Source organism: Garra rufa, chromosome 8 (genome assembly GCF_049309525.1).
Source record: "Garra rufa chromosome 8, GarRuf1.0, whole genome shotgun sequence".
Taxonomy (NCBI): Eukaryota; Metazoa; Chordata; class Actinopteri; order Cypriniformes; family Cyprinidae; genus Garra; species Garra rufa.
This window is the reverse complement of record NC_133368.1, coordinates 41,669,131-41,685,877: the sequence shown is the minus strand read 5'-3', so window position 1 is coordinate 41,685,877 and position 16,747 is coordinate 41,669,131. Positions and strand designations below refer to the sequence as shown.

At 31.5% G+C, this 16,747-nt stretch overlaps 1 protein-coding gene across 1 annotated transcript in view; it reads right to left on the bottom strand.

Annotated features, from left to right (window-relative positions):
• Positions 1–16,747, bottom strand: part of adarb1b (adenosine deaminase RNA specific B1b) — a 69,487-nt gene that overhangs the window by 11,291 nt on the left and 41,449 nt on the right. Inside the window, exons 6-9 of the mRNA XM_073845113.1 lie at positions 12,612–12,635; positions 11,325–11,381; positions 9,548–9,583; positions 1–224 (exon numbers count right to left, since the gene is read on the bottom strand). Of these exons, the coding sequence (XP_073701214.1) occupies positions 1–224; positions 9,548–9,583; positions 11,325–11,381; positions 12,612–12,635 (341 nt within the window). The remainder of the gene's footprint in view (positions 225–9,547; positions 9,584–11,324; positions 11,382–12,611; positions 12,636–16,747) is intronic.

The window sequence follows — 16,747 nt, the reverse complement described above, 5'->3', positions numbered from 1 at the left end:
CGCTGAGCAGGGGGCGGTTGAGAGAGAATTGCTGGGGCAGGTCTTCGATGTCAGCGATCCGCTGGTACATGGCTCGGGAGAGATGATCAGCGTGATACAGGCTGCCCAGGATGATGCTGGAGAAGTAAATGGGCTCAGTGAAGTAGCTCATCAGAGAGCCCTGGATGCCCACCACGTTCCACCTGCAGGAAACAAAGCCAGATTTTATATTGGACATCAGGTGTCTAGCACAGACTGATAAAAAACTGTAACAAAAATTAAGATCGTATTTATTAATGTTACTATAAACTGACAATATAATGCAGATAAAGTCAGAATGAAAATGGAAGATGGAAAATGGAATTAGACTGGACACATTTTTTATTTTGTGCAGTTATTATTTGTATTATATTTAATTATAATTGATTTACTTAATGGATTCAATCATAATATATTTTTAGAAAATATTTATATGCAATTATTTCCCTTTGCTGTACGCAACCCATCAAAACAGACCTGTTATAATTGAATTGAATTATAATTGTTTTAAAAATTCATTACTGACATTTTGTATTGTTACCCCTTTGTCACCTGCATCCCATTTCCATTATAATTAATTTAATTATTCTTACATTTTAATTAGAGGTGGGCCGTCATCGGCATTAACGTGCTGCGTTAACGTGAGACTCTTATCGGGCGATAAAAAAAATATCGCCGTTAATCTATTCTCAAAGTTGGGTTGGGAGCTGGGTCTAAACTACGTAAGCTGTGATGACCTTCACCTTGATAGTTTAGCGCGGATGTCTACCTAGCCGAATTGAGTGTATGATGATCCGTGATCCGTACGGACCAAACTGGTTCGGCACGCATGTGATTCGCGGATTAACTGTTAAATTTAACCATCATAGAGTAAAAGTTTATAATTGGCACATGTTTTGTCTTGCCAATTTACCAATTCAAACAATTTAAAAAGGGAACACGCACGCCGACGCACACACCTGAAGAGAGCACGCGCACCGAGAGAGAGAGACAGAGAGAGGCGCGATTCACACAGATTGATTCCTCTTTAACTTCTTTTTGAACGGAAACACACATACAAAGTCATATCTTAATACCCGTTTTGGTGTTCTGGTAAACACAGTCGGTTATGTCTTCAGTGAACCGAAACAGCTGAGAAAGAGATGCGTGCCAGTAGTCGTTACGTGCATTATGCCTTAAAGAGACAGCATCCTATAAATACCTGCAGTGAGAAGCACTAGTTATTTACAATTAATTATTAAATTTCCGCACCTGAATTCAAGGGTTATTAATTTTATTAGTAACTTTATGTTGTATTCATTTACACTTGTTATTTGTGTAATTGTTCTTGTTTTGTTACTGACTTTATTAGTTCAGCTAGTAGTGTTTGCTGTGGATTAGAAGTAGCCTACTTAAAGTAAGCATTCAGTGATTAGTAAAAAACAAACTTTTGCTGATCCGAAAAATGATCCGATCTGTGACTCCAAATCCATGATGTGATCCGAATCGTGAGTTTTGTGATCCGTTGCACCACTAATATCCATGCCTTGTGCATCTGTGTATTAATCTGCAACGCGCACGTCGCGCAGCCTTTTACTCAGAAGTAGGCTACATGCAGTGTGGAAATAGTTGGTTACACAAGTTTGTATAGTTAATTGTGTTGTAAATGCAATTGTCAAGCAGTTTGTGATGCATTTTGGAAACAGGAGATGGGCCCCTGGTCTAATGCGCCACCTGGCTTAAGAAACCCGTTCTCAAAGACTTACTTTTAGTCATTATTTGGTTAGCACACATATTCTGAATGCCTTCAGCAGAATTCAAATTAGCCATTTTAATCTAGATTAATCTAGATTAATTCCAAAATTAATCTAGATTAAAAAAATTAATCTATGCCCACCTCTAATTTTAATATAATATTTGACCCTGGACCACAAAACAATAGCTAACAATACATTGTACGGGTCAAAATTATACATTTTTCTTTTACACCAAAAATCATTAGGATATTAAATAAAGATCATGTTCCATGAAGATATTTTGTAAATTTTCTACTGTAAATATATCAAAACGTAATTTTTGATTAGTAATATGCATTGCTAGGACAACTTTAAAGGCGATTTTCTCAATATTTAGATTTTTTTTTTTTGCACTATCCTGGTTTTGTGGTCCAGGGTCACATATAATTATTTCATAATTTTATTATTGCCATTTTGCAATGATTTCCCCCCTGATGAATGCAACTCTACCAGGATAGACCAGCTGCCTGTTTATGTTCTAATAATTATGATTAATTAAATTATTGTTAAAATTAATTATAATTATTTCATAATTTTATTACTGGCATTTCACATTTTTTCAATTTTCAGCGTTACTGATTCCTGCAAACACACCAATCATAGTAAAAAAATCACAGCCAGGAATGGCCTTGGAGCATTTTCCTTTCTGCATGAAAGTGGCTCTTTCTATGCAGATGACTTGATATAAAAATATTTCTTGAACAAATGAGATGAAAGCTGTTTCAAGGCTTCTGTACAGCCCCTTTTTATTGTAATTAAAAATTACTAAATATAATTCTACATAATATAATTATTTGAGAACTTTTTATTGGCATTTCACATTGTGTCTCCACCTTCTGTACGCAACCACAACAGAGGACCTTTATCATTATTTAATACAATTATTACTAAATTTAGTTACAATATAATACTACAGCATATTACAGTTTAATCATCGACGTTATTCATCGTTTCCTCCCTCGCGTTCATAATTTTAATTATATAATTATATTTTGTAACATATTTTCCTCTATGTTCACAAAAGACACCACTTTTCCATCCAATTTTATTCAATTATAATTGATTATAACACATTTTTAATTTAAATATAATTTTGCACTTTTTATGCAACCCCATCAAAACAGAATAATTATGATTCATTAAATTATTATTAATTTAAGTATGATTGCTTCATAATTTTTTCATTAGCATTTTGTATTGTTATTTTTTCCTCACTTCAATTAAAATTCTAATTAATTAATAACTTTTTATTGCAATTTTGCATTCTCTCCCTTCTGTATGCAACCACAACAGAGGACCTTTATTATAAATAAATACAATTATTAATACATTTATTTCTAATGTAATATTACAGCATATTACAGTTTTATCACTGACATTTTGCATTGCTTTTTTCTCTTTGTTCATAGAAAAAGTATTTTTGACACCCAATTTTATTTAATTCTATAATTGATTATAATTAATATTGTATTTAAATGTAATTTTACATTTTGCTGGTTTCCCCCTGATGATATATGCAGCCTCATTAAAATAGACCTTTATTTTATTTAAAAACATGTATTGGCATTTCACATTGTTTCTCCCTCTACTGTATGCAACCAAAACAGAGGACCTTTATCATAATTAAATACAATTATTTCTACATTTAGTTATAATATATTACAGCATATTGCAGTTTTATCATTGACTTTTTGCGTCGCTTTCCCTCCTTTTTTCACAAAAGAGCCAATTTTTGCCACCCAATATTCTTGAATTATATAATTGATTATAATTTTATATACTTTTACAATTTTTATGCAACCCCAACGAAACAGAATAATTATGATTCATTAAATTAATATTACATTTAATTATAATTATTTAATTATATATGCAGCCCCATTAAAACAGACCAGTGACCAATTAGACCACAAAACCAGTCATAAGTATCATGGGTATTTGTAGCAATAGCCAAAAATACATGTACGGGTCAAAATGATAGATTTTTCCTTTTATGGCATAAATAATTTGGATATTAAGTAAAGATCATGTTCCATGAATATAATTTGTAAATTTAATTTGATTAGTAATACGCATTGCTAAGAACTTCATTTGGACAACTTTAAAAGGCGATTTTCTTAATATTTAGATTTTTTTTTTTTGCACTATCCTGGTTTTGTGGTCCAGGGTCACATATAATTATTTCATAATTTTATTATTGCCATTTTGCAATGATTTCCCCCCTGATGAATGCAACTCTACCAGGATAGACCAGCTGCCTGTTTATGTTCTAATAATTATGATTAATTAAATTATTGTTAAAATTAATTATAATTATTTCATAATTTTATTACTGGCATTTCACATTTTTTCAATTTTCAGCGTTACTGATTCCTGCAAACACACCAATCATAGTAAAAAAATCACAGCCAGGAATGGCCTTGGAGCATTTTCCTTTCTGCATGAAAGTGGCTCTTTCTATGCAGATGACTTGATATAAAAATATTTCTTGAACAAATGAGATGAAAGCTGTTTCAAGGCTTCTGTACAGCCCCTTTTTATTGTAATTAAAAATTACTAAATATAATTCTACATAATATAATTATTTGAGAACTTTTTATTGGCATTTCACATTGTGTCTCCGCCTTCTGTACGCAACCACAACAGAGGACCTTTATCATTATTAAATACAATTATTACTAAATTTAGTTACAATATAATACTACAGCATATTACAGTTTAATCATCGACGTTATTCATCGTTTCCTCCCTCGCGTTCATAATTTTAATTATATAATTATATTTTGTAACATATTTTCCTCTATGTTCACAAAAGACACCACTTTTCCATCCAATTTTATTTAATTATAATTGATTATAACACATTTTTAATTTAAATATAATTTTGCACTTTTTATGCAACCCTATCAAAACAGAATAATTATGATTCATTAAATTATTATTAATTTAATTATGATTGCTTCATAATTTTTTCATTGGCATTTTGTATTATTTTTTCCTCACTTCAATTAAAATTCTAATTAATTAATAACTTTTTTATTGCAATTTTGCATTCTCTCCCTTCTGTATACAACCACAACAGAGGACCTTTATTATAAATAAATACAATTATTAATACATTTATTTCTAATGTAATATTACAGCATATTACAGTTTTATCACTGACATTTTGCATTGCTTTTTTCTCTTTGTTCTATAATTGATTATAATTAATATTGTATTTAAATGTAATTTTACATTTTACGCAATCCGATCAAAACAGAATAATTATGATTTATTAAATTATTATTACATGTAATTATAATTATTGAATCGATTTATTATTAGCATTTTGCAGGTTTCCCCGATGATATATGCAGCCTCATTAAAATAGACCTTTATTTTATTTAAAAACATGTATTGGCATTTCACATTGTTTTTCCCTCTACTGTATGCAACCAAAACAGAGGACCTTTATCATAATTAAATACATTTCTACATTTAGTTATAATATAATATTACAGCATATTGCAGTTTTATCATTGACTTTTTGCGTCGCTTTCCCTCCTTTTTTCACAAAAGAGCCAATTTTTGCCACCCAATTATCTTGAATTATATAATTAATTATAATTTTATATACTTTTACAATTTTTATGCAACCCCAACGAAACAGAATAATTATGATTCATTAAATTAATATTTCATTTAATTATAATTATTTAATTATATATGCAGCCCCATTAAAACAGACCAGTGACCAATTAGACCACAAAACCAGTCATAAGTATCATGGGTATTTGTAGCAATAGCCAAAAATACATGTACGGGTCAAAATGATAGATTTTTCCTTTTATGGCATAAATAATTTGGATATTAAGTAAAGATCATGTTCCATGAATATAATTTGTAAATTTAATTTGATTAGTAATACGCATTGCTAAGAACTTCATTTGGACAACTTTAAAAGGCGATTTTCTTAATATTTAGATTTTTTTTGCATAGATTTTCAAATAGTTGCATCTCAAATATTGTCCTATCCTAACAAACCGTACAGTGTACATCAATCAACTTATTTATTCAGCTTTTAGATAATGTATAAATCTCAGTAAAAAAAAAAAAAAATACCCTTATGGTTTTGTTGTCCAGGGTCGCGTACACTAATACAGATTAGTACAGTTTTAACATTGACATTTTGCATCATTTTTTCCCCATGTATTCCAAAAAAAAAAAAACCTTTTGGCACCCAATTTTAATTATATAATTGATTATAATTTAGATTTAAATTAATTAGAATTTTACACTTTTTACACAACCCCATTAAAACAGACTTGCCCACCAGGCTTTATATAGCATTGACTCGTCTTTACTCGTCTTTACAAGAGTACATCTATTTTTGATTTTGTTTGTGACTAGCCTGAAGTATTTCCAGCTGTTTAACATAATGAAACACCTTTGGGATTCCTAATCTCATTCTCACTTTCATCTAAAACACTGTAAAAATAACCATGTACAGGTAGATGGAACATAAGACAATCAGGAGCTACAAGAATCACAAAACACAAACGCAAAAAAGCAATATGGCCAGAAGCCCAGATGTGAATGACTTTCAAATGATATATAAAAAAAGCAACAGTGGATGAATTGTTCAATTAGTGCAGTTCTTCCAAACCACCTCATTTACATCTTCAAAGGTCCCAGACTCACCCACTGGGTCTCCCTCCTCAGCAGAACACAATCAAAAAGCCTAATCAAGCCCAAATCTGCTCCCCAAAACAACACCTGCTGTATGCAGCTGAGAAGAACCCAGACTCAAGTGATTAGAGTCGTTCTTTTCAGTCTGGCCAATCAACGGCCTCAGATGCCAAAGAGACAGTCCAACTTCTGCTACTGTTAGTAAGACTATTATTTGCTAAGCACTTTCCAACTGTAGCCAGTTTCTACTGATGTTTATGAAGTCTACTTACTAAACTAGACAGCTTTTTACAGACTTGATAACAGTAACCCAATCATTATTTAATCCTTAAAAGCGTTAATTGCATTATTTTGTTGTGTAGAAGCCAGGAGATCAAATAGGAACCGATTTTCACACAGGGCTTGTGAGTTTGAGCGCAATAAGCAGTCATTATATGAGAGTAGCCTAGCACAAGAAAACTAGATTCTCGCAGTAAGAGGGAAATAATAAGCCACACATTATATATTAGAAGTTAAAAAACCCCATCTATCTGTCTATCTATCTGTCTATATCTATCTATCTGTCTATATCTATCTATCTGTCTATCTGTCTATCTATCTATCTATCTATCTATCTATCTATCTATCTATCTATCTATCTATCTATCTATCTATCTATCTATCTATCTATCTGGGCCATTCTACAGAGTTAGTTTCCAGAATTGAGTTGGAAAACATTTTTTTCCCCCACAAATTTTTTATGTATGCAAATTGTATAATATTTAAAGAACAAATTTTTAGTAATTGTGCAGTTGATTCTCATATTGTATTTTCAGAAATGGGACGAAAAAGGGTTTAAGCATAAAAACTATAAGCGTAATGCTGCTTTAAATTGTTGTTTTTCTATAAAAATATTAAAGTTTTCTGTTTAATTTAATTGCATTTTTGTTTTTCTGAGCAAAAAAAAAAAAAAATAATAATAATAATAATAATAATTTTTTTCCCTAATTTACCGAAGACACCCACTAAAACATCATTCAGTGTAACAATCTTGTCTCGCATATTTACAACAAAAATCTATTTAGGACATATTAAAAGACAAATTAATTTCACCCCAAATACTAATTAGTTGTAATTCTACATTTTTAACATTTGCCACTATCCTAGGTTTTGCCCATGTGTCAATGAGAATTTTTTTTAAAGTGCCCCTATTATGCCTTTTCAAATATGATATTTCATGTAGTGTGTCATGTAGCTGTATGTGAACATAAACTATCTGCAAAGTTGTGATGCCGACAGTGCACTATAAATGAAGTTTTTGTCTAACAAAAAAAAGAGTCGGCTCACATTCGCCTAAACGAGTCGTCAGCAATTCGAATCTTTTTTCTGTAACGGCCACACGTCACGAGCTACACATTTGCGTAATGTCCGCCCACGTTCAATTTCGCGAACAACTTGCCCGCCCACAAACAGTAGGCCTACCATTTTCACGTGGATTAACGTTACATCATGTCAAGAAGACGCCCTGGGCTGTGAGAGTGAATTTGTTTTATATGCCCTTCCGAAAGATGAAACTACCAAGAATGAGTGGTTAACATTAATTTTTTCAACACCTCAGCAGTCCAATGCCAATCTTGTGTTGTGTTCGCGTCATTTTACTGATGACTGTTTTTCCAATCTTGGGGAGTAACGTTACAACGCGAGATTCACCAAACGCTTGGTTTTAAAAAATGGATCAGTGCCCAGTTTATTTGGACCGGCTTGCTCCTCTGAACTTCTACCTGTAAGTATGATTAATAATTGATGATTGTATTTTCTAGCGATCGTTCAAAATACGTCTTTGTGTACGTTATGGTGTGTAACAACCCCGCACATGTCTTGGTAAGCGGCTAACTTGCGTTTCTGTAGTTCTGTTGTTCAGCTGTGAGTGCAATGTAGTCTAAAAATTGTGATTGATGCAGCTTGACTGTCTGTCTGCCTTATTAGTTTAAGTAATGATAATGATAAACGATGGCTTAACGCAGTGTTATGGGTTGTACGTTACAGTGTTGAAGTTCACAACATAGAGGTGTGCCCGGTTCGCTTACAAAAGCAAATTGCAAGCACTTTCCACAGTTATAATATGACACCCACTGAGAAACGTCCTGCTCCAGTCGTGCTTGCAAAACAGTTTCTTGTCGATGTGCCACTTCAACCGTTTCATCGTCAGACTCCGGCTCGAATTGATAGGGTAAAATCGAGGCTATCTTTTCTATGCATTAACAAGTCTCCACAGCTGTCATTCAGTTATGCCAATGGGCGTTTCGTTTTGCGCTGAAGCGGTAGACCAATCCAAAAGGACTGCACCATCTGACCAATCACAGCAGTGAGGGCTCACTGAAAGGAGGGGTTTAGAGAGACTGATTCTTCGAACTGCTTCACACGAGTCGTTTACGAATCATTTAGAAACGGGGTAAAATTAAATCTAATTTTTGAGAAAACTAAAGTGTTTTTTGAACTTGCATACATGTAAACCTGTTTTAAGAGACTATTACAACAATATTAACTACCTTAAACATGGCATAATAGGGGCACTTTAACATTTAAAACACAATAAAATGGAATATGCTTCCTTATTCTTTTATAATATGTACAAGTCAGAATAAGAATGTTTGAATTTTTTAAATATTGTGTTACACTGAATGACAATACAACCTTACTTGGTAACACTTTACAATAAGGTTCATTAGTATTACTTCAACCAAATTTTACAATTTTATTCCCCAAAAACTTATTTGAAACCTTAAAAGTAGACACTTTACATACATTTAATGCACTGACATAAACAACATGTATTGGTGCAACTTTTATGCTTCTTATTACTATTTCAGACACATGTAGTTCAGCACCTCCCATGAAAAATTCACAGGAATACCTTCTACCTGCTGTGTGTGCTAGTTTGAGATCTACATGTGGTCATGATACTAGCAGAGCAGGTACAGGCCCTGACGGATGAGACACAGAGCTCTATCAACACCACACGCTCATTCATCTCAGCAGATGGGCTGCTTTTCCTTGAGTGTGAGCTGTGAACATCAGTTCTGCTGTGTGTGAGCATGTCAGACTGTCCCTGAGCAACACATAAACCAGCCCAGCCCTGACTAAACACCACTTTCCTCTGAAAAGCACAGCAATAAACTGAATCAGGACACAATCTGATATAAAACAGACAGTGAAAACATGAAACACTCACTGTCTATTTCAATGCATCAAAGTTGAAGGTCCAAATTGGAGTTTCAATGCAGCTTCAAAGGGCTCTACACGATCCCAGCTGAGGAATAAATGTTTTATCTAGTGAAACAATCTATTTTCTAAAAAAAAAAAAAAAAAATAAAAAAAATAAAAAAAAAAATAGATATACACTTTTTAACCACAAATGCTCATCTTGCACTAGCTCTGTGTTGCGCGTCTACGACTTCACGCATTATGGAGTCACATTGGAAAGGTCACGCGTGGTTTGTTCTTCGTCTGTACACTTCAGTTCAAAAAGGTAGGCATTTTCTTCTTTAACTTCAAAATCGTCCATCATCTTTGTTACCTTTTTGTAAAGGTGTCTGTTCTTTGCACGTTCGCTTTGTAAATACTCGGTCGGAACTTCTGCCTATGTCACATGTGATTACGTATTGCGTGAAATCGAGCTTGTGCAAGACGAGCATTTGTGGTTAAAAAGTATATAATTTTTTTTTTTTAGAAAATGAGCAAACGTTTAGCTAGATAAGACCCTTATTTCTCAGCTGGGATTGTGAAAACCCCCTTGAAGCTGCACTAAAACTGCAGTTTGAACCTTCAAACCATTGGCCACCAGTGAAGTCCACTACATGGAGAAAAATCCTGGAATGTTTTCCTCAAAAATCTTAATTTCTATTTAATATTATCAGGACATTTTTAACTAATCATTTAAGCAGTGTAATCTTGGTTTAATATTGTTTTTAATAATATTTTGACTCAATTTTTATTTAGCTACAGTTCTTGTAATTTAGTAGTGCATTTTAAGTAGGTTTTTTTTTATACTCGTCTATAGTTTTTATACATTTTTATTTCAGTTTTAGTTTTTCGATATTTTAGTACATCAAGGTAAACAATTATACTATATTAAACTATAATAACACTGGTATTAAAGGATTATTTCACTTCCAGAACAAAAATGTACAGATAATGTACTCACCCCCTTGTCATCCAAGATGTTCGTGTCTTTCTTTCTTCAGTCATAAAATTTTCAGGATTTCTCTCCACATAAAGGATATTTATGGTGCCTCCAAATTTGAATGATCCCAGCCGAGGAAGAAGTGTCTTATCTAGCGAAAATATCGGTTATTTTCAAAACAAATTGACAATTTATATACTTTTTAACCTCAAAAGCTCCATCTTGTCTTGTCTCTGTGATGCGCATGCGTAGTCTGTGTGAACCGGGTAAATACAGTTAGGGTGTGTCTAAAAACTCCCATCTCGTTTTCTTTTCCAACTTTAAAATCGTTCTACAATGTTGCTGAAGTACCGACCAGTATTTACTAAGTGAACATACAAAGAACATCAAACGCCTTTTACAAAAAAAGGTAAAACAGCGTTGTAGGATGATTTTGAAGTTGAAGACGAAAACGAGATGGGAGTTTTTCAACATACCCTAACTGTATTGACCAGGATTACAGGAACATTTAAGGTTAAAAAGTATATACATTGTCAATTTGTTTCTAAAATAACAGATTAGAGCCCTTTGAAGCTGCGTTTAAACTGCATTTTGGAAGTTCAAACTCAGGGGCACCATAGAAGTATAAGGAGAGAAATCCTGAAATGTTTTCTTCAAAAAACAATTTCTTTACGACTGAAGGAAGAAAGACATGAAACATTGTGGATGACAAGGGGGTGAGCACATTATCTGTACTGTACAATTTTGTTCTGGAAGTTAACTAATACTTTAAGGTGGTTAACCTTAATATATTTATATTTCTCAAGTTTTTCAGTGAATAATAACCTACATTTCAATTAGTTCCTCAAACAAAGCTCTTGTATGACTGCAGCAAACTCAGAAGTGTCATATGTAGATTTTTTTGTAGACTTTTATTGTAGTTTCTTGTCATGCATGGAGACTAAACAGTCTTGACAATCACAATCCCCATCCTTTCATGAAAAACAAAGAGATATATGGAATGAAAAACAACCAAAATTAATTTTTAATACTGCTTTTGCAAAGCATTTTGCGATTTTATTTTTAGATTAATAACAAAACAAAATCAGAAAAAGTAGTTTTGTAGTGTAATTGGGGGAATCGAACATAAACCCCAAAAACTTTATTCTGTTCAAAAGTTTTCACCCCCGGCTCTTAATGCATAGTTTTTCCTTCTGAAGCATCAGTGAACGTTTAAACCTTCTGTTATAGTTGCATACGAGTCCCTCAGTTGTCCTCAGTGTGAAAAGATGGATCTCAAAATCATACAATCATTGCTGGAAAGGGTAAATTAAATACACAAAAATGCTGAAAAACCAAAGAATTTATGGGACCCGAAATATTTTTCTGAAGAGCAGCGGGCAGTGTCAGGACAAACAAGGGACTCATGAACAACTATCACTAAAAAAAACCACAACAAGGTAACAACACAGTATTAAGAATCAAGGGGATGTAAACTTTTGAACAGAATCATTTTTTTATAAATTCAACTATAGTCTTGTGGACTATATATAAACATCTTATGTGAAATGTGACCCTGGACCACAAAACCAGTCATAAGGTTAAATTTTACAAAACTGAGATATATACATCATATGACAATATTTGGCCGAGATACATCTATTTGAAAATCTGGAATATAAGGGTGCAAAAAAATCTAAATACTGAGAAAATCACCTTTAAAGTTGTCCAAATTAAGTTCTTAACAATGCATATTACTAATCAAAAATTACATTTTGATAGGTTTACAGTAGGAATTTTACAAAAAATCTTAATGTAACATGATCTTTACTTAATTTCCTAATGATTTTTGACATAAAAGAAAAATCAATAATTTTGACCTATACAATGTATTTTTGGCTATTGCTACAAATATACCCCAGCGACTTAAGACTGGTTTTGTGGTCCAGGGTCACAAATATCTTATTCAGGTCAGCACTAAATAAAAAATAACATGCATTTTATATGATCCTAGGGCTGGGCGATTTGGCCTAAAATCAAAATCTCGATTAATTGAACATTTTAACTCGATTACGATTAATGAACGATTATTTTATTTATTAATAAAATTATATTTAATTATATTTATATATATATATTTTTTTTGCCCTCATAGTTCACTGACAAGTTTTGTACAGTAAATATGCTCACATATTACAAGTGAGAGATTTTTGAATGAAGGGTGCATTACTTGATTTTAAAATAATTGAAGGAAACACACACTATCAACTATCTACGATTATTTATTGAACATCAGTGTTGAACAACTGAAATTAAAGCACACATTGCTTAAAACGAACAGTCACATTTTTCTTAAATTAGTGAAAATAAATAACTTGCACTTTTGGAAACAAAATAAATTATTTTCAATGTTTCAATGAAAATAAGCAGTATCTCTTCTTAATAAAATTACTCTTGTATGTATGTATGCATATATATCACAAGTTTTAGATTTTAGAAATGCACATTTGACAGTAGCAGAGTTGACAGCTTCTGTTTCTGTGAGTATCTGTAAAAATAACAACAGCTTCATCTTTCATACATTTGCATACATTTGTAGATTACCACTACCACGGTAAAGAATTTGTAATGAAAAACAGCATCCTGAAGACATTCAGTATAATTACAAATGTACAACAAACAACTGTAATGACTTACAAAAAATATATATATTGTTATTATATTCCATTACTCCTTTAATATATTTAACACATTATAAGTATAATAAAATTCTATATGAATATTTTACTTTTCTGCCATGCCATGGTTACTGTCAGTGTTACTACAGTAAAACCATGGTAAACGTTGGTGATTTGTAGATTGAAACGCCGGATCGTCAGAATACTGTCAATTACACTTGTTTAATTTTTTTTTTTTAATTGCCCTATATTGGCATTGTAAGCATATGATTTAAAAACATTTTTATATAAAATTATTAGTAAAACATTTTATACATCTTTATTTGACCTCAAAGTAGAGACCTGCACAGAAACAGAGTGCGGCGCGGGACAAAACTTGATGCGCGAGTGGGTAGAAACTCGTGTGTGTGCGGGATGCGGGAGAATAAAATGATTGGAGGGACTCCCGGAAAATAGAAATATATAAACATAAAATATCTAAAAACATACAAATTGTTATTCATCTATTACACAAAAGCAACACGAACAACTAATATAACTTCAAAATGATTAACAGGTGCAAGAATAGGAAGTTTCTGGAATGCAAGAATCCACTCACCGAAAGTTCTTGCGCACTGCTTAATATTGCGTGCGCACGAATCCACTCATTGCAACACACGAAGTGTAGACACTGTTAAATATTCATTGTGCAAATATTCATTGTGTTATAAGAGTTGTATGAGATCGCGATGAACTGAGATAGGCAGGGAGCATTGTTTGCTCGCATTCTGCCATGCATGCACACAGCAGCCCATGCTTGCTTTTCTGTTGAGAATAAGATCGATGTACTCAAAAAATATGTATAGGTAACCACAATGCAGGCTTTTGCAGGCGGGAGAGGGACAAAATTCCGTGCTGACTGAAAAATCTGTCACGCACAGGTCTCTATCTCTAAGCATTTCAGCTCCCGCGCCCCCCTCTGTGAACTCTGGCGCCTCGGTGTTTTTAAAGGGAAAGTAATCGAAATAATCGTCCTGGAAAAATTTGAACGATTATAGGTTCTGAATGTCGATTTCGATTACTTTTCGATTAATCGCCCAGCCCTATATGATCCCTCTTATTTTGTTAAAATAATTAACATTTTGCCAATTCTGAAACGAGCATGTAAACTTTTGACCTCAACTGTATAATATATTAAGTAAATTCATCAATTAAAAAATAAATAGATAATAAATAGAGACTGCAGGATAAGAATGACATATATGTAGAATTGAGTGACAGTGAAAGTGTGTGTGTATATGGAAGAGTTTTTCTGTCATTAGCAGAGACAGGACCTGTGCTCTCCGGTCACAGCTGTCTCTGACACATCCTTATCTGTCTGTTCACAGCTGCCGGGTGGCAGAGGAAGACACACAGCCAAACCGACCCCACAGAAGAAATGAACGCTCCCTCCTACACTGTTAATACGCTCTTCTTTATTTAACTAGGGTTATAGTAATGTTGAACCCATGCACTTCTTTCCCTGTCAATTATGAAGTCTGGTAGGAGCCAATGGGCAATTAAATTCACAAAGCTCTTGTTCTCTTCCCAGCTGTGACAGGTACAGTACAGTGTCTACCTAGTGCACTGAGATTAACCAGAAGGTTCCGGACTAACGCTTTTGCTGAGCTGTTCATATTCTAATGAAGAGGGCTGACAATAGCTTTGCTCCAAAAGTAAGGGAGCTGCCTAACTAGACAGCATTTTTAGAAGTAAAAGTAGGTAGGAACATTATGCACGTTATGGCCAAACTGTACATGTAGCAATACAATCCCAGAATGCATTGTAACAAGTTTGGCAAAGAGATTTTGAATATATTTAAATACATAGTAACAAATAATGTTTTTTTAATCTAAATTTGATTAAAAACAAACAAACAAAAAAAACATTTTATATGCTTATGAGGAAATTGTGCCATTATCTAATATATTAATGGCAATAAGTTCAGGATTCAAAAGAAATAAAAATGGCTAACTAACATTAAATATTGTTATATATGTTTTAGTTAAAGTTTTTATTTTCTTTTTTTATATTAGCTTAATACAAGTTTATACATGTTTTTTTTATACATTGATTTTTGTTTTTATAATAATAATAATAATAATTATTTTTAATAATTTATTTTAATGTTATCATTTATATTTTAAATCAATTGTTATTTAGCTAACGTTTTAGAATAGAATGTTTTTGCTCATTTTTTATATATTTTTATACATTTTTTATAGCTTTTATCATCACTTTTATTATCTGTAATTTTGTATAATTTATTTTATATTTTTATCAGTTTTTATTTAGCTAAAGTTTTAGTAAGTTTGTTTTTATTTTTTATATATTTTTATACATCTATTTTATAGCTTTTAATTATTTTTTATAATTTATTGTAATTATTTTTATCATTTATATTTTAAATCAGTTTTTATTTAGCTAAAGTTTTAGAAAACTTGCTGCGTTTTTGTTTTCATTTTTTATATTAGTTATTTATACATGGTTTTTACACATTGTTTTCTTGTTTTTATTATAATTTTATTTGTAATTTTTTATAATTTATTTTATCACTTTAATCATTTATATTTAGAATCGGTTTTCATTTAGCTAACGTTTTAGTAAATTTGTTGCATTTTTGTTTTCATTTTTAATATATTTTTATACTTTTTAATGGTTTTATTTTTATTATTTGTTTTTATCATTTATTTTAGGTTTTTTATCATATTTTTAATCATTTTTCATTAGCTAAAGTTTTAGTTAAATTTTTTATATTAGTTTTTTATACATGTTTTATACATAGATTTTTAGTTTTTAGTTGTCATTTTTATTATTAGTAAATTATCAATTATTTTATTATTTATATTTTAAATCAGTTTTTATTCAGCTAAAGATTTAGTAAATGTGTTGCGTTTTTGTTTAAATTTTTATAGTTTTTAAATATAATTTTTATTATCAATTAGTTTATAATTTTTATTTATATTTTAGCAAAAGTTAGTAAATTAGCCTTTTTCTTAATTAGCGTTTTTGTTTTCATTTTATATATATATATATATATAGTATAGTACAGGTTTATATACACAATTATATTTTGATATATATAAAATATATTTAGGCAGCGTAAATAAAAAATACAATATTATAAATGCATACAAGGCGGCATGCATGAATATTTTCAATATTTATTTTTTTAATTATTTTCTGTATATAGAATTTATTAAAGGTAAATAAAATACATTAAACAAAACTTAAATATAAAAGCTTTTTTTACATGTACAGTACAGACCAAAAGTTTGGACACACCTTGGACACACCTTTAAACCAAAGTTTTCTTTATTTTCATGACTATGAAAATTGTAGATTCACACTGAAGGCATCAAAACTATGAATTAACACATGTGGAATTATATACATAACAAAAAAAAGTGTGAAACAACTGAAAATATGTCATATTCTAGGTTCTT